A 22,814-nucleotide genomic window follows, 5' to 3' on the forward strand; every position below is an offset into this window, starting at 1 on the left:
TGACTAGGCAGAGATGGAGCAGCCACTTGTATCAGTAGAGAGAGTTTCTTGTATGCCAATTAAATCATAGGTGTTGTCCTCACCCTCCTGCCATAAGGATAAAGGCCAGATTCCATAGCCTGGCACCTAAGGCCCTCTTCAACCTGGCCCCAAACAAACTTATTAGCTATGATTCCACCAAGTTTGTTTGCCCTCTTGAAACTTACAGTCTAGTAGGTGCAGACAACACAGACACCGTTAACTGTGATACAAAGAAGAACATTACACATTCATTCGAGAGGTTCTGATGGTGCCGAGTTCCAGGGGAAGAGATGGCATTTGAGTTGGGCATTAAAGGATGGGTGGATATTCAATGAAGAGAGAGCTCATAAGAAGGCATGGCTTCCCAAGGACAGGTATACAGAGAAAACAATAGGAAGGGCCCAGGGACTGGGGAGCAGTGCAGTTTGGCACAAACATAAAACACACGAAGGTGGAATCTAAGAAAGCTGCAAAGATCAGGTGGCCCCAGGCTGAGGAAGCCCAGGAATGCCAAACTTGGTCTTGGAAAGAATGTCACCCAGAAGCCCAAAGAGCTAAAGTGTCCTTGTGCTACTTTAATAGGAACTGGGTTACTATGGGAGAGTAGATAGGTTCTTGACAGGAAAGGAGAATAGGTCATACAGGGAATTGTGGGCATTCATGGGGGATCTGCCCTCCAGAGCAGGCAGTGAAACATAAATGTAAAATGTGAGCGTCAGTGATAGACACTGCTTGCCTTGGAGACCAAACCAACTGCAGGTCTACCAAGACTGAGTATGGTATTTAGCAGGTGACCGTGGCCTGGGCCTGGAGCATTGGGAAGGCCTCAGTTGTCAGTAGGAGTTTCTGTGTTTCCCTGGGTTGGGGGAAAAGGTCCTTCAGACACTGGGCGGGGGGGGGGGGGGGGGTGAGAAGGACACATATGGGGAGCTTTGGATTTTGGTGGGGAGAGTGGTAGCAGCCAGGACAAGAGCAGAGTTCTCTTTGGAGAAATATTGTATTAATCAGATTTGCCATTCTGGGCCCAGCTGTTACACGGTGGTTCTCTGAGGCTCTACCACTGGGCCATGCCCATGAGGAGCTTACTGAGCAAGCATCATTTAAAAGGGCCAGGAGGTATGATTTTGATCCCACACAGGGTCAAACCCTGGCTTTACCCTCTCCTACCTGGGTGGAACACCCTGGGCCACCTCTTTCCCCAGCAATCACTCCTGTCTCAGAGCCTCAGTTTCCTCATCTGTAAAACAGAAGTACTATCTTCTGCCTCACAGGGTGAAGAAGAGTCATCATAAACTCGTAGGTGTGATAGAAATATCAACTTGTGTTGTCACCCTCTTAACGTGTGTCTTCTCTCATTCCAGGTCACCCAGCTGGATCCCAACAAGTCATTACTGGAGGTAAACCTATTTCCTCAAGAAACCCTTTTCCTGGAAGCAAAGGAATAACGGGAAGCTGACCTCCAGACTGGCCGTTCCTTGGCAGGCCTGCGGCCCCAAGTCAAGAGAAAGGCTTCTCTTCTCCAAACCGCCCCACCCTTCCACCCAGCTCCACTCAGTGTCTCACATCTCTCTGCCTCTTGCAAGAATCTTGGAAAGAATAATAAACGTAGCTACATAAAGTTTCCCATCCATGAGTATGTTTTCAGCCCGTGCAGCACGAGCAGAGGAGAATGTTCTGTCCTGAACACTGTCCCAGCCCAGCCCCTGCAGCATTTGCCCTAGAATTAATGCACCATTCATATGTGAGTGATTGTTAGTAGAATTCTGATGCTTCTGACCCCAGCCTCCCCCGCCCTGTGCCCCGCCAAGCCTCAGACGAGGCCATCTTCCCTCCTGCCATTTAGGATGCTTTCTCTTTGCCACGTCTCATCGAGCCAGGCCTCTAACCCGAGCCCTAACCCATGCATCTGACTTCATCTCCAGGTCTGAATTCTGACTTTGTCTCCTGAGTTCAGGAGGCCAGAGAACAATCCCCACCCACCCACCTCCACCCAAGATCTCCTCGGGATGTTCTGTTCTCCGCCTCAGAGATGAACCAGTGTTGTAGATGAAGGCATTGGACTTCCCTCAGTCCCTTCTCTGACTTCTTTGATGAGGTGTAAGGTTTTGTTTGAAGAATAGAGTTTGAGATATATGCAAGATATTTATTTTCCAGCTCTGCTTTGGACCCTCCTCCTGATTCAGTGTAGAAAGTCTTTTCCATTATGTTGCAGTGTGTGAACCTGCCACAATTGTGCATGATGTGAATATTTAAATACTCTGAGAAGGCAGCCTGTACCCACCCCCTGGCACCGGCCAGTCCAGGAAGGCACCCGTGGGGCAGACGCCCTGAATGCAAGCCTTCAGTGCGCTCGCCATGGATGGACATGGTCACCCCGGCCTCCCCGCCCCCTCCCCTCGGTTTTCTTTTCTTCCTTCACTCCACCACCCACCTGAACCTCGTTGCTCCAGGGTTCAGAAGTACTTTGTTTGTGTCACCAGCAAACAGCGTGCACACACAGCCTTAGTGTACACACAGTGGGACAAGGAAGTCTTGGCCTCATTCCACTCGACATTGGAGTATCAGCCTCACGGTGCAAGAAAAAGAAGTCGGTCCTGGCGTCTAGAACGCATTGCTTCTGCTATCTGACACAAGCCAAACGTCTCCTCCTCTTTACCTGAATCGGCTCAGCTCGGAAGACATCCATTGTTTGAACCTGCGGATAAACAGTTTTGATGTGTTTCATTTCATCGGCAGGCTTAAGGGTTTAGGGAATTGAATGCACTATCCAAGCATCTACTGTGATTCAAACTTTTTTTTAATCCTGGAATACTTTTCCACATCTGTTTTTATGAAACTCATGCTAGCCAAGGGCCTGATCTGAATCTTTCCAACTCCAAAGAAAACTCTCCCACTTTAGGCTCTCCGGCTGCCTCTCCAGCCTCAGCCAGGTATTCACTGGGGACCTCAGACACAAGTGATCACGAAGCCTGGGTCCTCGCCCTCGGCCGCAAAGGCAGGTGTTGGTGGAGCCAAGATGTGAGTCTTTCTTCCAAGCCTCCAGAAGGGTTTCTCACAGCCCCCTGCTCTGGCCACCTAGATAGATAAACTACACCCTGCTCCCAGCCTCAACCCTGGCCAGAAGAAGGGTGGTTGGCAATACAGACGGGGAGTTTAAGCATTTTGCTGCTGACCCTTTTCCTGCCTTCCCAAACCAAGGGTTTTTCCACTTCCAAAAGACACGGTGTGACTCGCTTACAATGTAGAAGCATTAGCATCCTCCTCTTCTGCCCTTCAACTCGAGAGGTCTAGACGTCATCGCCTGGCTCAGGGGCCAGCCTGCCCCTTCTCATTTGGACTGACGCCCTGGGTACTCCTCTCCCTCCGTCTGTTGCAGTGCGGCTCAAGTGTGTGTCTCGGCCTCCGTGGTTCCGTCGGCTCCCTTGTGTTCACAGAATATCCTTAACGCAATCACTGCTTTTGTGTATGAGTGTAAAGAGTTGTCGTCCGTCCGTGCCTGGGACCTCCTCGCAGATTTTTTTGTTCCGTCGGTTAACCCTTGGAAGGTGGATGTTTCCAGACGCTTCTGGTTTGCAGCACTGCTGTGCTAAGTCACCATTCGATATGATGTAAAACCCCGACATTTCATCATCTGTATTGTGTTTATCCAAACTTGGAGTTGAATGAGGGCGTTTTTTTATGGAACTATGTTTTTTAATGTAGCAGAATGGGACTTTGGCGTTCCTAAATTGTACCTTTTCGGTGACATTAGAAACATAAAATAAATTTGCAGTTACACTAAAGTTGCTACTAAAATGTACTTTACCTACTACGCCTAAACCATGGCATGACTCCTCCCGTCCCCGTAGGGTGCTGGACAGATCCTCTTGCAACAATGCAGCAATAAGATTCCCAACCGGGCAGGGAGTGTCCCCCAAAGCGCGGTTCTTTGTCACTGGGACTTACTCATTCTTTCAGCAGGCATGTTGATTGCTCACTAAATATGTGCTAAGTGCTGGGGATACAGAGACAAAAATGAAGCCGTCCTTGCCTTCGAGGATCTTATACTCAATGGGGGAAACTGATAGAGAAACACAGAATGCATGCCAAGTAGTTTGGTGGAGCGATCAGGAAAGACCCCTAATGGATGGCATTTGAGCCAAGCCTTGAAGAAAGCAAGGGCTTAGCTAGGGGGCACAATGGATAAAGCACCAGGCTTGGAGTCAGGAAAACCTGAGCCCAACTCGAGCCCCAGACACTAACCTGCTCTGTGTCTCTAGGCAAGGCACTTAACCCCCATTTGCCTCAAAATTTCACACATTTTAAAAATAGGGAAAATAATAGCACCTACCTCCTAGAGTTATCAAATGAGGTAATAATCATAAAGCACTTAGTACAGTGCCTGGCACACAGTAAGCGCTATAGGAATGTTAGCTATTATTATCATTGTTGTTGAGGCAGAAGTCAAAGAGCCCGTGATGGGAAGAGATTTTTCCCTCTATCCTGCCCCACACCTAGCCCACTTACCAAAAAGGGACTCTCCCAAAGGGGACAAGCTGCACATTCCTGTCATCCAATAGGGCCTTCCAGTCATTGTGAACAAGAGGTTTGGTGGGCCAGGAGTAGGCCGGGAGAGCTATCTTTAAGCATTTGAATGGTTGCCATGAAAGCATGACTTTTTCTGCTTGGGTCTATAGGAGGAGCCGTGTGTGTGGGAAGGGCAAATTTTGGTTTGATGTTGGGAAAACCCTCCCGACAGTGAGAGCTGCCCACAGCTGGAATGGACTGCTTCCCAAGGGAGTGAGCCCTCTTCGCTAGAGCTCTCCCTATGGACATGGGGTGGCCATTGACCTCCAGTATGTTTTGTTCAGGCATAGGCTGATTTTTAGGGGACCTCTAAGGACCCTCCCAACTCTAGTATACTGCTGTGTACATCTTACGGTTCTTCAGGAGACCCACCCGGCTATATGTTCATGTAAAGCCAATTTACCTGGGAGAGGCAACCTCAGAAGCTCACCCAGGGTGGGTCGTTCCTAACACTGCTCTGTAGCACCTGAGGGAGCTGCTGTCTATCAGGCAGAAAGACATTTCCACTCAATTTATTAAGGCCACTGAACTGCCATAGAATAATAGATTTAGGGCTGCAGCTAGCCGCCATTTTTCCCAACCTGCAACTTGGAGTCTTCTAGGAAATAGACAATAGGATGATCATTTGGCTGAACCACACGAAATAAACACAATTTTACTTCACAGAGAGGGAGAAATGAAAACTAGCAAGCCTCTGGACTTGGGGTGGAAGCCCAGGACAAATGTGCAAATCCGTCAATAATTTCTGTAAATTGAGAATACAATTCCATTATTAACAATATCCTGAAAGATGCAAGTCTCCCAAGCATTCCTTTAGGTGACATGAAAGTTGATTACCTCATCAGGGCCCACTTGAGTCTAACTTGATAATAAAGCTATAGAAGCCTCTCAATTAGAAGTAGAGAATGGGATTTGGCCACTTGCTCTTTCAAAAAGAAACGTTTTCTTGATTCTAATGTATTTATTAAGCATCTATTACCTGCCAGGCATTGTACTAAGCACTAAGATACAAGGAAAGGCAAAAAAAAAATAGTCCTTGCCCTTAAGGAGTCCCCAATCTAATGGAGACAACAGAACAGCTCTGTACAAATTATAGGTGGGAAAAATTGGAAATGCCAACAGACAGAAGGCACTAGAATTTCGGAGGATTGGGACAGGCTTCCTGCAGAAGGTGGAATTTTAGCTGGTTCTTGACATAAGCCTGGAGGGAGAGAAAGAAATTCCAGACCCTGGGAACACTAGTTCCTGAAATCAAGAGATTCAGTGTCTCTTTCAAAGAACACTGAGAAGGACATTTTCACTAGATCATAAAGTAGGTAGGGGGAAAGATTGAGGGGCTGGGGTGGCGCTGGAGGCAAGTTCTGAAGGATTTTGAATGCCAATCAGTGGATTTCGTATTTGATCTTGAAAGTGATAGGGAGCCACTGGAGTTTACATTACAAACATTTACCAATTACTCCCACACCTTAAGAGGATGTCTGGTAACAAAACAATTAAGTAAAACGAATAATATGGTGACCTCATCTGAAAGTGCATGCAACATTCAGCGCACACACACACACACACACACACACACACACACGTCTTTTTATTAACAAATCTATTTTCTCTCCCACTCCACTGGAAAAAAAGAAAAGAAAAACAAATTCGTTGTAAGAAATATGAATAGTCAAGCAAAACAAATATCCTCAATGACTGTATGCAAAAATGCATATATATGTCTCATTCTACACCCTAATTCTGTCACATCTCTGTAACGGATAGCATGGCTCATCCTCAGTCCTCTGGAATCATGAACAGTCATTGTATTGATCATAGTTCTTAGAGTTTTCAAAGTTGTTTGTTTTAACAGTGCTGTTGTTATTATATAAATTGTTCTCTTGGTTCTGCTCATTTCATTCTTCATCTGTCTTTAAAAAGTCCTCAAAACTGTTCATTTTTACAATATCGATGTTATAGTATAAATTGTTCTTGCTACTCCCCAGCTCACCAGTGAGGACCCACAGAGACGTTAGGAGGAACACCACTGCTCTGCCCACTAGGGAGGGCCAGAAGCAGCACCCTCAGAAGGTTTGTGTGTCTTTAAAAGAGCTCTTAATTCCAGTCTAATTGCATCATGTCATTCTCCTCTGTTCTCTGAGCTGTTCTCCAGACCTGTACCCCAGCTACCCTGAGGGCTGGAGCCCACACCACACCTACATTCTCAGATTTGGGCCAGGTTTGAAGGCCAATGGGGCAGTCATCCCACTTTCCCAAGAACATCAATTTTAAATCAAGGTCCAACCCTATTAACAGAGAGCCACTTCATCAATCCAGTGGCATATGTTACTGCACACTTTTTCCAGACCCTGTTATTCTGGTTGGAGCTGAGGGAGGGAAGGATGCGTTATGACGAGACTACAGCTGGAAGGTCGAGGTCACGCCGTGTGAAGACTAAGGGAGTGAACAAACCTGGAGAAGAGGAGACAAGACAGCTGTCTTCAAATATTTGAAGGAGTGATCATTTGGAAGAGCAATTAAACTTGCTTGGTTTGCCTCCAGAGGGCAGAATCAGAACCATCTGAGGCAAGTGGCAGATTCAGGGAAAACTAAGGAAGAATTTTCCAATCATGGAACAGGTGACTTTGGGAAGTAGGAAATTTCCTCCCTTCCCTGCCCACCCTCTCCTCCCTGAGGTCTTCAAGCAAAGGCTGGTCAACCACATACAGGGTATATCATAAAGGAAGTCTTATTCAGGGACGATCTGGATGAGAAGACGGTCCTTGATGTTCCTTGCTTCTCCCAGGCTCCGAGGGTCTAGGAGTCTCTGTCCCTTGATAATTGTCATGTCATGGATGGCTCAGTAGACAGGGTCTTAACTGGCCATGAGGCCACCATCCAACATCTCATTTGTCCTAACCATTTCCTAATTTGGCTAGCCTGTGTTGAGCACTCTGCCTACTAAATCTTGTTTTGCACTTTGCCCATCAAATCCCCAGGGATTGGCCCCAGAATGTTCTTCATCCCAGGATCCCAGAAGCTCAGAGCTGGCATCAAGCCTAACCCAGACCTGAACAAGAACCTGCTCAACAGATGGTCAACCAGCCTTTGCTCAAAGACCTCCAATGATAGGAGACTCCCTCTGTCCTGAGGCAGCATGTTCCAGATGTCTGACACTCACTCTAACTTTCTCCTAGTCCCAAGGCCAAGCAGTTCTAGTCCGTCCAAATGCTGCCAATCCACCTAAGGCTGGCATGTGGAAAAGAAAGGGGCGGAAGGCTTGGTCTCCCATTTGAATCCCCTGCCTAGAGTACTGTCCTTGCCTTTGTATAACGTCCATTGGGGCACTGAAGATATTCTAAGAGCACAGACTGCAAGAGATGAAGAATTGAGTCAGTATTTCTACCCCATTTTAGAGATGAAGACACGAAGGCTCAGGAAATTGGATATTTTCAGCATCACATAGGGAGAGATAAAGCCCTTCATCTTCCTCATCCTCATCATTAACAGCATGGGACCCTGACATCATTAGTGAGAGCTATCTGTAGCTAGGAGAGACCTTCGGATCCAATTCTCTTTTTTTTAGATTCCATCTCAGTTGCTAAACATTTATTAAGCACCTACTATGTGCCAGACATTTCTAAGAACTGAGGATACAAGAGATAAAATACAGTTTCTGCCCCCAAGGAGTTCACATTCTAATAAAGGAGGCAACAAACAAATATATACAAATAAACTATATACAAGATAAATATGAAACAACAAAATTTTTAAAACCTTTACCTTCTGGGGGCAGCTGGGTGTCTTAGTGGATTGAGAGCCAGCCCTAGAGACAGGAAGTCCCAGGTTCAAATCTGGCCTCAAATACTTCCTAGCTCTGTGACCTTGGGCAAGTCACTTAACCCCCATTGCCGAGCCCTTACTGCTATATATTGCCTTGGAACTAATATTTAGTATTAATTCTAAGACAGAAGGTAAGGGTTAAAAATAATAAATAAAACCCTTACCTTCTGTCTTAGAATTGATATGAAACATTGGTTCTCAGGCAGAAAAGCAGTAAGGGCTAGGTAGTTGAGGTTAAGTGACTTCCCCAGGATCACACAGCTGGGAAGCATCTGATGCCAGATTTGAACTTGGATACTCCTATTTCCAGGCCTGGCTCTCTAGCCACTGAGCCACTATCTGACCCAGAAATCCTTTTTTAAAGAAAAGACTAAAATTAAGATGAGTTGGGAAAGGCTTCCTTCCTGTAGAAGATGGGACTTTAGCTGGGACTTCAGGGAAGCTAGGAGACAGATATGGGAAACAGCAAGAGAAAATTCCCAGATGGAGTGTTGTGTTTGTGGAAGAGCCATAAGTCAGCGTCATAACCAAAGAGTACATGGTGGACAGTAAGATGTAAGAAGACTAGAAAGGTGGAAGTAGAGGAGGAGGGCGAGGTTAGGTTATGGAAGGCTTTGCACACCAAGCAAAGGATTTTGTAATTGATCCTGGAAGCAAGACAGAGAGAACCACTGGAGTTTATTGAGTCCGAGGGTGACATGAGAGATGCTGCAAAGATGAAATCAATAGGCATTAGCAACAAACTGGATATGGGGCAGAGGATGGGGGCCGGGGGGGGGGGGGGGGCGGTGAGAGAGCAAGACATCCAGGATGACTCCTGGGTTGGCCATTTAGAATGGAGGGGAAATGGCTTAGGGGCAAAGATTCTGAGTTCCATCTTGGACATGTTGAGTTTAAGATGTCCACTGGATATTCCAACTTGACTTGTCTGAAAAGCAGCTGGAGGTCATTTGAGAGGTTAGTGCAAAATAAGTTACTTTAAGATTCATTGGTATAGAGATCATTTAATCCATGGGAGCTGATACCCATGCCAAGTAAAGTAGTATAGAGGAGAGGGTTTAGGATAGAACCCTGAGGGACAAACTACAGCTAGTGCCAAAGAAACAAAGGAGCAGTTAGATGGGTAGGAAAATTGGGGGAGAGTTGTGTCCCCAAAATCTAGAGTATCCAGGAGAGGAGGTTGATGAACAGTGTCAAGAGACTTCAGGGAAATCAAGGAAATTGAGGATTCAGAAAAAGCCACTGGATTTGGCAACTAAGATTGTTGACAACTTTGGAGAAATGCATTTCAGTGGAATGATGATGTCAGAAGCTGGATTATAAAGGATTAAGGAGAGAAAGTAGAGGCAGGCACCTATCCTCCTATGGCCTCAATCATTTTGGCCACAAAAGGTAGCAGAGGTATAGGATGGTAGCCAGTGGGGATGGAAGGATCAAGTGATGGTTTTGGAGGAGGAGGGAAATAACCTCATGTTTGTAGGCAGAAGGGAAGGAGTCAAGAGACAAGGGGAAAGATGAAAGATAATGGATAGGGTGGGCATGACAGGAGTAATCCTTCGGGAAGGAATGGGATCAATTGTACAAGTAGAGGGGTTTGCTTTAGTAAGGAGTCAGGACACTTCGTCATGTGAGACAAGGAGTGATAGGAGATGAAGAAGGAAGAAGGATGAGCACAGTGAATGGCCTCAACTTTTTCTGTAGAAGAGGAGGGAAGGTTTTACCTGAGATAGAGGGCAGAAGGGTATCATGGGAGTTTTGAGGAAGGATGAAGAGGTTTAGAAGAGCCTCAGTGGAGAGTGGGAGAATGTGAATGGAATAGATGTAGTAGGATTGCCTAGCAGCAGTGAGGGCTCAGTTGAGGTTGGGTGACATAAATTTGAATGGACCTAATTAGAGTGGCTGCATTTTTTTCTCCACCTTCGTTCAGTACTGTAAGCCAGAAATAGAACTCACTGAAAAAGTAAAGAAATGAGTGATCTATAGGTCTCTAGACAATAGCCACCAGGATTCTGGCAGAACAGTAGTACAAACTGCACAAACCTCAGAGGAGAGATTACTTAGTGATGGAGGTAAGGAGGGAACCTGGAACTGGCCATTAGGAGCAAGGAATAGTGCAACTCCTCCACCTGGACCAGGGAGCGGGGAGGAATGAGTCATGGTGCAGCCACTATTGAAAGGGTGGCCAGAGAGACTGTCATCAGGGGGGTGTCAGGTTTAAGAATCTTTGGGAAAGAGATAACTTAATCCACAGGAGTTCAATAACAGCTAGAAGATGGAAGGGATGGGAAGAGGAAAAGACTCAAGAGAAAGACATTTGTTGCCTATTGAATAGGCATCCCAAAGGGGACAGTGGAGGGGCTGAGCGGTATTTGGTTGGAACTCTGAGGATGGAAAGAAGGAATTGGATTGAGAGGGATGTGGAAGGTATGAGAATGCTCATCACTGAATGGAAGGTGCCACTCCTCAGAAGAGGCCAGAGAAGGGTTATGGCATGAGACTGAAGGCACAGTCAAATGAAGTCCCCATTGCACTACTCCTTTTCCTTCTGAAGCCTAGAGATTATGCAGGAAATGACCAGCAGGAGATGGAAGGTGTGAGATCACAGAGAAGGGGGCCTGGAAGAAACTGTATGTCTAGAAAGTACACAGAATGGACCAGAGCAAGAAGAGACTGAAGCTAGGATGGGCCAGTTCAAGGATGGGCAGTCCTGGACTAGACAGACAGTCCTAGGAGGTCCTGACTCCAAGGCAGGTCTTGGTTAGGAGTAGAGTAAAGGGTTTAAACTAACTAATCCCTCCTGCTCTGTCTCCTAATTCTAAATCCATTTGGTGTTTATAGCTACCAAAAGGCAGAGACCTAGCTCTGCAGGCATCTGCCTCCATGCGGATGGGGCAGAGATTGTACCCCAAAGGTTGTACCCGAGAATTCTGGGTACAAGCAGGATACAGAAGGCCTGAAGTCCTGGAAACAATGACTTTGGAGTAAAAGGATCCAGGCTCCAATCCTGGCTCCGCCAATATCTGTAGGACTTCAGGAAGCTTGTTTAAATATCCAGCACTTCTCACAGTGTTTATGTTCTGGTCCCAACACACGCTGTCCACTGGGTAAATCCAGAGTGGGGAACAATGACAGGGGGAGTCATTGCATCCTAGAACCTTGAAACTAGAAGGGACATAAGTCAGTACCTGACCCAAGGCCCCAGCCAATGCAGGATTATCTTCCATAGTGTCCCTGACACTAACTGTCCTCTGCTTGAGAACCTCTAACGACGGGAAGCTCATTACTTACATTCTGAGTCAGAAGGGCCACATATAGCCTACACTGCTGCCAAGTTTGACCTGACCCAGATTAAGATGTAATTAGAGAATATTTAACTAAATTAGTAAAAATACAATAAAATAGAGAATATTACCTTTTAAAGCTTGACCCACAGAGATTCTTGTTCTGGCTCAGTGGCATTCCTGTTCTAAGGAAGCTCATTCTATTATGTAACAGCTCTGGTCATAAGAAAAGAAGAGGAGAAATCCATAAGGGAGCTCAAGTCTGGCCAAGAAGTGAGGAGGTCAGCCTAGCGCTTCCCTGTGTTATTGTCCCCCGTCAGAACGTAAGTTCCTTCAGGGCAGAGGCTGTCTTTTTGCTTGTAATAAGTGTCCCCAGCTCATGATGCCTGGTATATAGTAACCCCTTAATAAATGCTGATTATTGCCTGCCTGCTGCCTGCTCACCTGCCAGCCCAACCTTCCCCAGCTGAGGTAGAGGAGGTCTTCCTCAATAATTAGAGATCTCCAAAAGAGAAATGGGCTCTCAAGAGATTGTGAGCTCCCCATCTCCGGGAATCCTTAACAAGAGCTGGACATTCCTGACGTTGCTTGTGCGGAATGTTGTCAAGGGGATTCTTATGCTTGTGGGGTTCAGGATGGACGTCCTCTGAAGTTCCTTTCAGCTCCAAGATTCTTTGGTTCAGTGAACTTGGTGAAAGCCTACCCGGACATCTTTCTGGGCTCTCCATGCAGTCTAGATGTCAGCTACAACATGGTCTCTTTGTCCTGCTCACCAGGCTGATGGAACAGTGGTCCCAGCCACAAGATAATCCACATGGTTTCAAGCTCTGAGCCATGGAAGGGAATAGGGGGGCAGAGCTCTGTGAGGAATCCCACCCCAGCCTGTTTGATCTGACCTGGTGTCCAGAAAGTCGCCTGTTCCCTAAAGTTGCCAAATCTATCCTCCTTTTTCTGCTCATCTACAAATAATCACCGATCCAGGATCTATAATTGCATCCCCTCACTGGTTCAGAACCCAGCACCCTCCTCACTTTGAAAATCTCTAGTAATGGGAAGCTCACAATCTTCTAAGGAAGCCCATTCGGAGATGTGGAGCTCATCAGGAGTAGATCTCTTATTCTTACCGTTCTTAATTCTTATTGTCTACTCACTGAAACCAAACCAGGAGCAATGAGGGAGATGGGGTGGGGTGGGGAGGATGGTGGGAGAAGTGTCCAAGAGACAGATTAATCTTGAGATCAGTAAAAAACCTAACAAATAAGAGTCATCCCAAAGCAGAACACACTGACCTAGAGGTCCAACTGGAGGTCATTGCAAAAGGGCTTGATGAGTTATTGGAGAGGACCATCCCTTGTACCAACAAGTGAAAAAAATTTCAGCAAAACCAACTGGCACTTGGGAAAAAAAAATCTGATGCCATATACAGTATTCTATACCCATGGACCCCCACCTCTACAAAGGAGCAAAGTGAAGTGTCTTCTTATATCTCTTCCTTGAAGCAAGCTTATTGGTAATTTTATAGCATTCAGTTTTGATTATCTCATTGTTGTGGTCGTTTCCATTTTTGTTGTTGTAGTCATTGTATTTAATTATTTTTAACTTGTTTGCTGAGCTCTCTTGTGGATACCAGACATTCTGATACATGAAATATTAAAACAAGCCTTGTATAATTTGTTAATAAGTAAAGAAATTCTCCAATAGTTAATCATTTTTTCTCTGGAAGGAAGTAATCAGTTCTTCTCATAAAATAACCATCTCTCAACTCACTCTTGAGTCATTCCCAGCCTTTCTTAAAAGCAGCTCTAAATAGTACGAGTTGGGACCTTTTTTCTCTTTCATGTTAGATTTCTAATTCATTTCCTTGTAGCATTCCCTCTGGACTACTGCCTGAATCTGCAAACATAATTCTTGGACCCCCAGAGAAGGACTAGTATTCCTAAGTGCCAGGGGGACAGTTCTATGGGATTGCACTCCAAAAACCACAGGTCATGAGCCCCTACCAGTGTGCTTCCCATCAACCAGTAGACACAAATTCAAAGCAACAACATTTAATAAACTGGCATAGTTAAAACAGAGGCTGAAAAGCTTCCACAAATACACACAGAATCTCTGGGTTGTGTCCTCACTAGTGGCGATTCACACAAGTAGAAAACGCTTTGATGTCCACTCTGTCTCCATGTAGCTTGTAGCTTGCCTCTAATCAGCCAGTGCCAGTTTGTCCTTCCATCCAGTGACAGCTTTCTTCTCACCTATCAAGGCTCCCTCAAACTGTTCAACGATAATCAGCTAACAATTCGTTGTTATGTGCTTGCCAGCCAGACACTGTTCTAAGCACAGGGGGATATAAAGGTAAAAAACAGTCTCTGCCTTCAAGGATCGTGCATTTGAATGGCAAGAAAACATGTGACTAGCTTGGTTCAAATAAGATACATACAGATTCGATGGAAGATAATCCAAAAGATGAGGCATTCGTAACTGGGAAGATGGAGAAAGTCCTAGGGAAGGTGAGCTCTGAGCTAAATCATAAAGGAACTCAGGAAACTGACAAGCAAGGTAAGAGGGCCTGGCATTCCAAGGATGGAGGACGGCCACTGCAAGGGCATCCACAGAGGGTGGAGCATCCTGTTGGAGGGTTCATCTGGTGGTCAGAGGTTTCTAGATCAGAGAATGTATGAAAAAGGAGTCAAGTGGAAGAAACTGGAAATGTAGGAAAGGATTATGTTGTGAAAAATATTACGTGCCAAACCTAAAACTTCACATTTAATTCTGTAGGTAATAGGGAGCCACTAGAGTTTCTTGATCAGGGGTGATATAGTCACATCTATCCTTTAGGCAAGTTACTTTGGCAGCTGAGTGGAGAATGAGTTAGAGTGGGTACACAGTAGGTGCTTAATAAACACCGTTGGTGAGGGTACTCAGGTTGTGAAGTACATAGGACACTGTTCTTATCCCCATGTTACAGAAGAAGAAATTGAGATTTGGTATCTTAGATGCCACCTTGTTCCCTTTTCATTGTGAAGAGTCCCACATTAAACTATCAGTAATCAATTTAATTCCACAAATATATATTAAGTGCCTACTATGTAATAACATGTTCTCCTTTATTACCCCATCGTGGCTTGGAGATTATCTTTGGTTCTTAAAAGCTAATGTAGCCTCTCTCTGGTAGGTTCTACCAAGTTAAAAAGGCTTGTATGCTCCCTACAACAGATTTGTCTGCTTCCCAAGGACCAGTCTCGTGAACAAAGATGCTTGTCACCAGTGGACTGGCCACCCAACTCAGTCCTGAGTAACTCCCTCTGCTAATACCATAATGGGAACAGCATAGCAGGAAAGGGGAGGAGGATGCTAAGAATCACTGTTTCAGATGGTCTCGAGATACTAATTCAGCTGATAAGACCTTTATCCAATGACAAGATATACCTCTAGAACAGCCAGACTGTTTCCATCTTGCCATTCTCATCATAAATTAAATCAGAAGGAAGTTTCAGCCAAACAAGACAATAGCTCATAGCTTCTCCTTGAAAAGAAAAAATAAAAACAAGGCATTTTGGCAAAGTTGGTTTTGTCATACATCCAAGGACAAAAGAAAACATCAGTTTATGGGATATTTGGTCATCTTGTATTTCTGTGTTCATGATAAGTATTTGCAGAAAGGCTAAGCATAACAGTGATCACAGCTTACAGAGATAGAATTAACAAGGAATTAAAGAAATTCCATAAAGAATCCAGTTTGTCCAAATTAAATCAATATACTTTAATAATCTACTAAATTGGAGCAGCTAGGTGACTCAGTGGATAGAGAGCAGACTTGGAGTTAGGATGTGCTGGATTCAAATCTGACCCTGGACACTTTCTAGTTGTGTGACCCTGGGAAAATCACTTAACCCAATTGGTTTGCCCTTACTACTCTTCTGCCTTGGAACCAGTATTTAGTATCAGAGAAATCTAAAAGATAAAATAATACTTTAAAAAATCTATATCAGTAGTGAAACAAGGATGCCTATTATCACCTCTATTATATAACATTGTACTAGAAACACTAGCAGTAGCAATTAGAGAAGGAAAAGAAATTGAAGGTATTAAAATTGGCAATGAGGAGGCCAAGCTATCACTCTTTACGGATGACATGATGGTCTACTTAAAGAATCCTAGAGAATCAACCAAAAAGCTTGTGGAAATAATCAACTTTAGGAAAGTTGCAAGATACAAAATAAACCCACATAAGTCATCAGCATCTCTATATATTTCTAACACATCTCAGCAGCAAGAATTAGAAAGAGAAATTCCATTCAAAATCACCCTAGACAATATAAAATACTTAGTAATCTATCTGCCGAGACAAACACAGGAACTATATGAACACAACTACAAAACACTCTTCACACAATTAAAACTAGATCTAAACAATTGGAAAAACATTGATTGCTCATGGGTAGGATGAGCTAACATAATAAAAATGACAATCCTACCCAAACTAATTTACTTATTTAGTGCCATACCCATTGAACTACCAAAAAACTTTTTTACTAAATTAGAAAAAACTATAACAAACTTCATTTAGAAGAACAAAAAATCAAGAATATCAAGGGAAATATTGAAAAAAATGTGAAGGAAGGTGGCCTAGCAGTAACAGACTTCAAACTATACTATAAAGCAGTGGTCATCAAAACAGTATGGTACTGGCTAAGAGACAGAAAGGAAGATCAGTGGAATAGACTTGGGGTAAGTGAACTCAGCAAGACAGTCTATGATAAGCCCAAAGATCCCAGCTTTGGGAACAAAAATCCACTATTTGACAAAAACTGCTGGAAAAATTGGAAAACAGTGTGGGAGAGATTATGTTTAGATCAACATCTAACACCCTACGCTAAGATAAACTCTGAATGGGTCAATGACTTGAATATAAAGAAGGAAACTATAAGTAAATTAGGTGAACACAAAAATAGTATACTTGTCAGATCTTTAGGAAAGGAAATATTTTAAGACCAAGCAAGAGTTAGAAAAAATTACAAAATGTAATATAAATAATTTTGATTACATTAAATTAAAAAGGTTTTGTACAAACAAAACCAATGCAACTAAAATTAGAAGGGAAGCAACAAATTGGGGGGGGGGAATCTTCATAACAAAAACCTCTGACAAAGGTCTAATTACTCAAATTTATAAAGAACTAAACCAATTGTACAAAAAAATCAAGCCATTCCCCAATTGATAAATGGGCAAGAGACATGAATAGGCAATTTTCAGATAAAGAAATAAAAACTATCAATAAACACATGAAAAAATGTTCTAAATTTCTTATAATCAGAGAAATGTGAATCAAAACAACTCTGAGGTACCACCTCACACCTAGCAGATTGGCTAACATGACAGCAAAGGAAAGTAATAAATGTTGGAGGGGATGTGGCAAAATTGGGACACTAATGCATTGGTGGTGGAGTTGTGAATTGATCCAACCATTCTGGAAGGCAATTTGGAACTATGCCCAAAAGGGCACTAAAAGACTGTCTTCCCTTTGATCCAGCCATAGCACTGCTGGGTTGGTACCCCAAAGAGATAATAAGGAAAAAGACTTGTACAAGAATATTCATAGCTGTGCTCTTTGTGGTGGCCAAAAATTGGAAAATGAGGGGATGCCTTTCACTTGGGGAATAGCTGAACAAATTGTGGTGTCTGGTGGTGATGGAATACTATTTTGTGCTATATTGTGCTTGAAACAATTAACTGAAAGAATTCCATGTGAATTGGAATGACCTCCAGGAAGTGATGCAGAACAAAAGGAGCAGAACCAGGAAAACATTGTACACAGAGACCGATACACTATGGTACAATCAAATGTAAAGGACTTCTCTATGAGTAGCAATACAATGATCCAGGACAATTCTGAAGGACTTATGAGAAAGAACACTATCCACATTCGGAGGAAGATTTGTGGGAGTAGAAACACTGATGAAAAACAACTGCTTGATCACATGGGTCAATGGAGATATGATTGGGGTTATAGACCCTAAATGATCACCCTAGTGCAAATATCAATAATATGGAAATGGGTCTTCACCAATGACACATGTAAAACCCAGTGGAATTGTGCTTCGACTATAGAAGGGGGTTGGGGGGAGGGGAGGGAAACAACATGATTTTTGTAATCCTGGAAAATATTCTAAATTAATCAATTAAATAAAAATTTAACAAAAATAAATCAATGATATTTATACAATGCTGGTCATAGGAAAGAATTGAGAAAAATATAGTGGCAAATGTGGTTCAGAATAAGAAACTAGAGAGACCCTAGATTTGTAGATCACACAGAAGCCTCATGGCTATACATAGAATTTTAGAATCACAAGTTTAGAGCTGAAGGAAATGTGAGAGGTCACCTATTCCAACCTCTTTTCTTTTCTTACAGATGAAGAAACATGACTACTTTCTTCAAGAAATGGACCAGGATTCACTGGGTATGACAAACCCCAAATAACAACTCATAATATGAAGCCAATTTTATTTAATAGACAGGATATGACTAGTTGTTAATGTAGAGTTGTATTCAAATCAACTGTATGTGTACAATTAGACCACTCACTGGTGGCAAGTTATCAAAAACAAAAAACATGAAATGAATAAAAGAAAAGACATTGACACCAGTTCTCACCATTGCCTAAAGAATTTAGAAAGTCATTCACTGTCCTGGGACTAAAAAAACAACATAAAACTCAATGTAACAAACAAAACTTAATTTCCTTTCCAAGAAGAAAGATCTGACAGCCAAGAATACCACCCATTTAGAGCATCCCAAGAGCATTTGAGGATGAATTGGATGGAAGATCACCATTGAATGAAAATTTTAAAAGACCCAATCCCGCTGCTCTTCCTATCATTCTTTAGTGTAATTTTTACTTCCTTATTCAATACATACAGAATAAGGATAGCAGCTTCCCATTTGTGGTGACTCCATTTCACTGGATGTGAAAAAGTTTACTTTTGCTGATCAATGCAAATACATTTAATGAAATACCAGGGTTTTAAAAAAAAGCATCAGTGGAAGAGTTTACCTATAAACATGAGTCACACTACACATGGTAAGGGTAAGACACACACAGGGAGTACACATAAAGGGATATACACCTACAGAATACATGTGGCACACACATAGAAGGGCAATTTATCAGAGAAATGTTCCCTTACTACCTTTTTACTATGCTATTTCATCCAATATCTATGATTTGAACTATGTCCTTTGACTGAATAGTAAACACAAATATATGAATGGGGGCTCAAGCTATAATTCGGAGTGGATGAGGACCCACAGAGTTTAAGCTTACTACCTTGAACTGAAGGCATATTTATTTCTTATGCAAGAAAAATGCTCCAGTTACAACACAGGCAAAAAGAACAGCTGAATATCCAAGTCTGATCAATGATTGAGAAAGTACATGATGACAAAAAGCTACTATGGAATAAGTGTTGTATTTTGTCAAAGGCTTTTTCTGCATATATTGAAATAATCATGTGATTTTTGTTGGTTTGTTTGTTGATATGGTCAATTATATGGATGGTTTTCCTAATATTGAATCATCCTTGCATTCCTGGTATAAATCCCAACTGATCATAATGAATAACCCTCATGATCACTTGCTGGAGTACTTTTGCTAGTATTTTATTTAAGATTTTTGAATCTATGTTCATTAGGGAGATTGAGCTATAGTTTTCTTTCTCTGTTTTTGACCTGCCTGACTTTGGAATCAGAACTATATTTGTTTCATAAAAGGAATTTTGTAGAACTCCTTCTTTGTTTATTCTGTCAAATAGTTTGTATAATATTGGGATTAGTTGTTCTTTGAATATTTGAATTCATTTGTGAGTCCATCTGGTTCTGGGGATTTTTTCTGAGGGAGTTCTTTGATGGTTTGTTCAATTTATTTTTCTGATATGGGGTTATTTAGGTATTCTATTTATTTTTCTGTTAATCTAGGCAATTTATATTTTTGTAAATATCCATCTATATCACCTAGATTGCCATATTTATTGCCATATAATTGGGCATAATAGTTTTTAATGATTGCCTTAATTCCTCTTCATTAAAGGTCTCCCTTTTCATCTTTGATACTGTTAATTTGGTTTTCTTCTTTCCTTTTTTAAAATTAGATTGACCAGTACTTTGTCTGTTTTATTTGTTTTCCAAAGTACCAGCATCTAGTCTTATTTATTAATTCAATAGTTCTTTGACTTTTGATTTTATTAATTTCTCCTTTAATTTTAGGATCTCTAATTTAGCCTTCATCTGAGGGTTTTTAATTTGTTAGCTTTCTAGTTTTTTAATTTGCATGCCCAATTCATTGACTTCTGCTCTCCCTAATTTGTTACTATATGAACTCAAGGATCTAAATTTCCCCCTGAGTACTGCTTTGGCTGCATCCCATAGATTTTGAAAAGATGTCTCATCATTATCATTTTCATCAAGGAAATTATTGTTTCTATCATTTGTTCTTTAACGAATTTTGGAGAATCATATCATTTAATTTCTAATTAATTTTTTATTTGGCTCTCCATGTACCCTTACTAATTATTATTTTTATTGCATTGTAAAAAATAGACTCGAATACAGGACTACAATCCCCACAAGCCTTTGCTCCACTTCCCCAAAATGATTTGTAATCTCATGGGAATTCTGAGGTGGGCCGAGATCGAGGAAGGATTTAAGCTGGTGGCAAAGGTTTTTGGGCTCTCTTTTTTGGACTTCCGTTTTGGAGCAGATGCATCTCTTCTGTGATGTGAGGTTATCTGGTGTAGGCCTCTGGCCTAGGCATGTGTTCTTTCTTATTCTGTATTTTCTTTAATCTTTAACCTTTAATAAACCTCTAAAAAAATATAATACTCCTTGCAGAGAGAAACTAATTTCTACCTGCCTCAGTCTCCCCATATTCCCTAAATTTTAATTGTTACAGATGGCAACCATGAAGGGACAAAAAAAACTCTCAATCTTCTGATTTCTTTTCTGATCTTTAGTTCAACTTTTAATTTCTAGTACCTAGAAAAAAAAATTTTTTGAGCCATATCTCTGGCCAAGGTTTTCTACCCTCGCAAAGCTGCTACAGGCTCCGGACCTGCTGCCCACCCCACCTGGCTCAGCCCCATCGCTTCCTGCCTGCAGCCCAGATTGTCCTCACCTGGTACCTGGTCCCAGCCTTGCCCACCCCCGCAGCTGCTCCAGCTCCTGCTCCTGACCTCTCACTGGCCCAATGCCTGCCTATTTCTGTGCCCCAGACCCACGAGCACGACCCCAGTTGTCACCCAGATACTTGGAGTTGATCACTCAGGACTCATTTCTATCAGCTGGTAACAGTATTGGCCATGTGGGCGGAGGGGAGAGACAAGAGGGAAAGCTAAGCCTCTGAGCAAACGGGGGGGGGGGGGGGGGGGGGGGTGTATTGGCTCCACGTGGGTGGCCTAGGCTCTATGTGGACTGAGGCAGGAGGAGGGATCATATTAGGGGAGAGGGGAAAGAGAGACTAGAGAGAAGAAACAGATCTTTTCAAACAGAAACCTAAAAAGCAATGGGTTTAAAAGGATACCTTTTGACTGTTCTGGTAATAGCATTGACTTCACCTGTGTGTCAGGGAGAAGATTCAACTAACTTTGAAGGGGAAAATGGGTGGCCCAGCGAACTGGGAGCCAGGCCCAGAGACGAGAGGTCTCTAGCTAAAATCTGGCCTCAGATACTTCCCAGCTATGGGGCCCTGGATGGGTCCCTTGAACCCCATTGCCTAGCTCTTACCACTCTGCCTTCTGACAATAGACATTTAAATGGATAAGAACCCAAGGAACTTTGAAGAGACTAAAGGCTATATTCTAAGGCATTTCAGACTCCAATGGTTTATAAAAATCTCTGTATTCTATTGCATTTTTTGTTATGGTTTAACTTTGTGATTTTAAGTTCATATATTACTGGATTCAATATTATTCTGTGAACTGAAGGTTGATTGAATTTATTTTGAATGTACTGAGTTTTGAAATTCTGTTGTTTTTCCCCTATAACTGTGTTGAACAAATATTATTGTGAATAAGCCCATATATGAAAAAACAGCCTTTCTATTTTGACTTTGTAAATTATCACATAGATGGACTTCAGAACTGGTTATAATTGTATTAACAACCTTTGGAAATTTTAATGTGCTAAATACCTCAAATGATTTTATTTTAAGGGTTTTTTAAATATGATTTTTGGAATTTTTTTTTACAATCTGGTTATTTTTGCCAATTGTAGCTGAAGTGAAATTCATTTTATAACCCCCAACCTTCCCGCATTTTTAAATATGTGAATGGAAGTTGGGCAGTTATTCTCAGGGCATTTGTATCCCTAAAAGCCTCCAAGAAAAAGGAGCACCTCTTTATTTATGCTCTTCAGCTCACTATTTTACTTGCACCAGAATGATATCTAGATTTCTTGATTATGTTCTTAACCCGAGATGAGTTTTACTTTGTTTAAAAATATGTTTATTACCAAGGTTGAAAGATTGCTACGTTTGTAAAAATTGTGACAAATGTCCATCAATTCATAGGTTTTAAAAATGTCATACAGCAACTTATGTGAAATATGAAAGTGTGTTTGTTTGCTATTGTAATTAATTGGGCTATTGAGAATTTTGGGGATTCTGGTACTATATATTTGTATCACTGTATTTTTAAAAATGAAAAAAATTGTTAACCTTGTTCAGTTAATTTGCCTTCTACTCACAGTGATCATGGCCAGATACAAAGAGGAAATGGACCTCATTTTTGGTGAAAAAGCCTTGCATTTTACATTTTCTTAGCTGACACAGAGTGACAATGATTATAAGCTATATTTTTGAATTTTTTAAAGCTCTTTTATTATTATATTTTTCTTGCATGTGCAATATACTTTTTCAGGTTTTTTTTATTATTTTTTCTCTCCTTTTTATATTTGAAGCACATTAAGATTTTCTTTAACTTTTTGACTTTTCAGTGCTACAAGTTTGAAATACATTTGCCAATGCAGGCCCTAAAAAGCTTGTGACTATAAAAATGATGCCACTAATTATTTAAAAAATTATGGGACTTTGCTTAATGATTCTGTCTGATTCCAGGACAAGATATACACACAAG

At 42.2% G+C, this 22,814-nt stretch overlaps 1 protein-coding gene across 5 annotated transcripts in view; it reads left to right on the top strand.

Annotated features, from left to right (window-relative positions):
• FAF1 (Fas associated factor 1) overlaps positions 1–3,803 on the top strand; it is a 438,628-nt gene extending 434,825 nt beyond the window's left edge. For all 5 annotated transcript variants that reach the window (XM_056815169.1, XM_007480191.3, XM_016429780.2 and 2 more), the window contains one exon: positions 1,383–3,803. In XM_056815169.1, coding sequence (XP_056671147.1) covers positions 1,383–1,466 — 84 coding nt within the window. In that variant the 3' untranslated portion in view covers positions 1,467–3,803. The remainder of the gene's footprint in view (positions 1–1,382) is intronic.
• The last annotated feature ends 19,011 nt before the right edge of the window (positions 3,804–22,814 follow it).

The sequence above is a fragment of the Monodelphis domestica genome, chromosome 2 (genome assembly GCF_027887165.1).
Source record: "Monodelphis domestica isolate mMonDom1 chromosome 2, mMonDom1.pri, whole genome shotgun sequence".
NCBI classification, from domain to species: Eukaryota; Metazoa; Chordata; class Mammalia; order Didelphimorphia; family Didelphidae; genus Monodelphis; species Monodelphis domestica.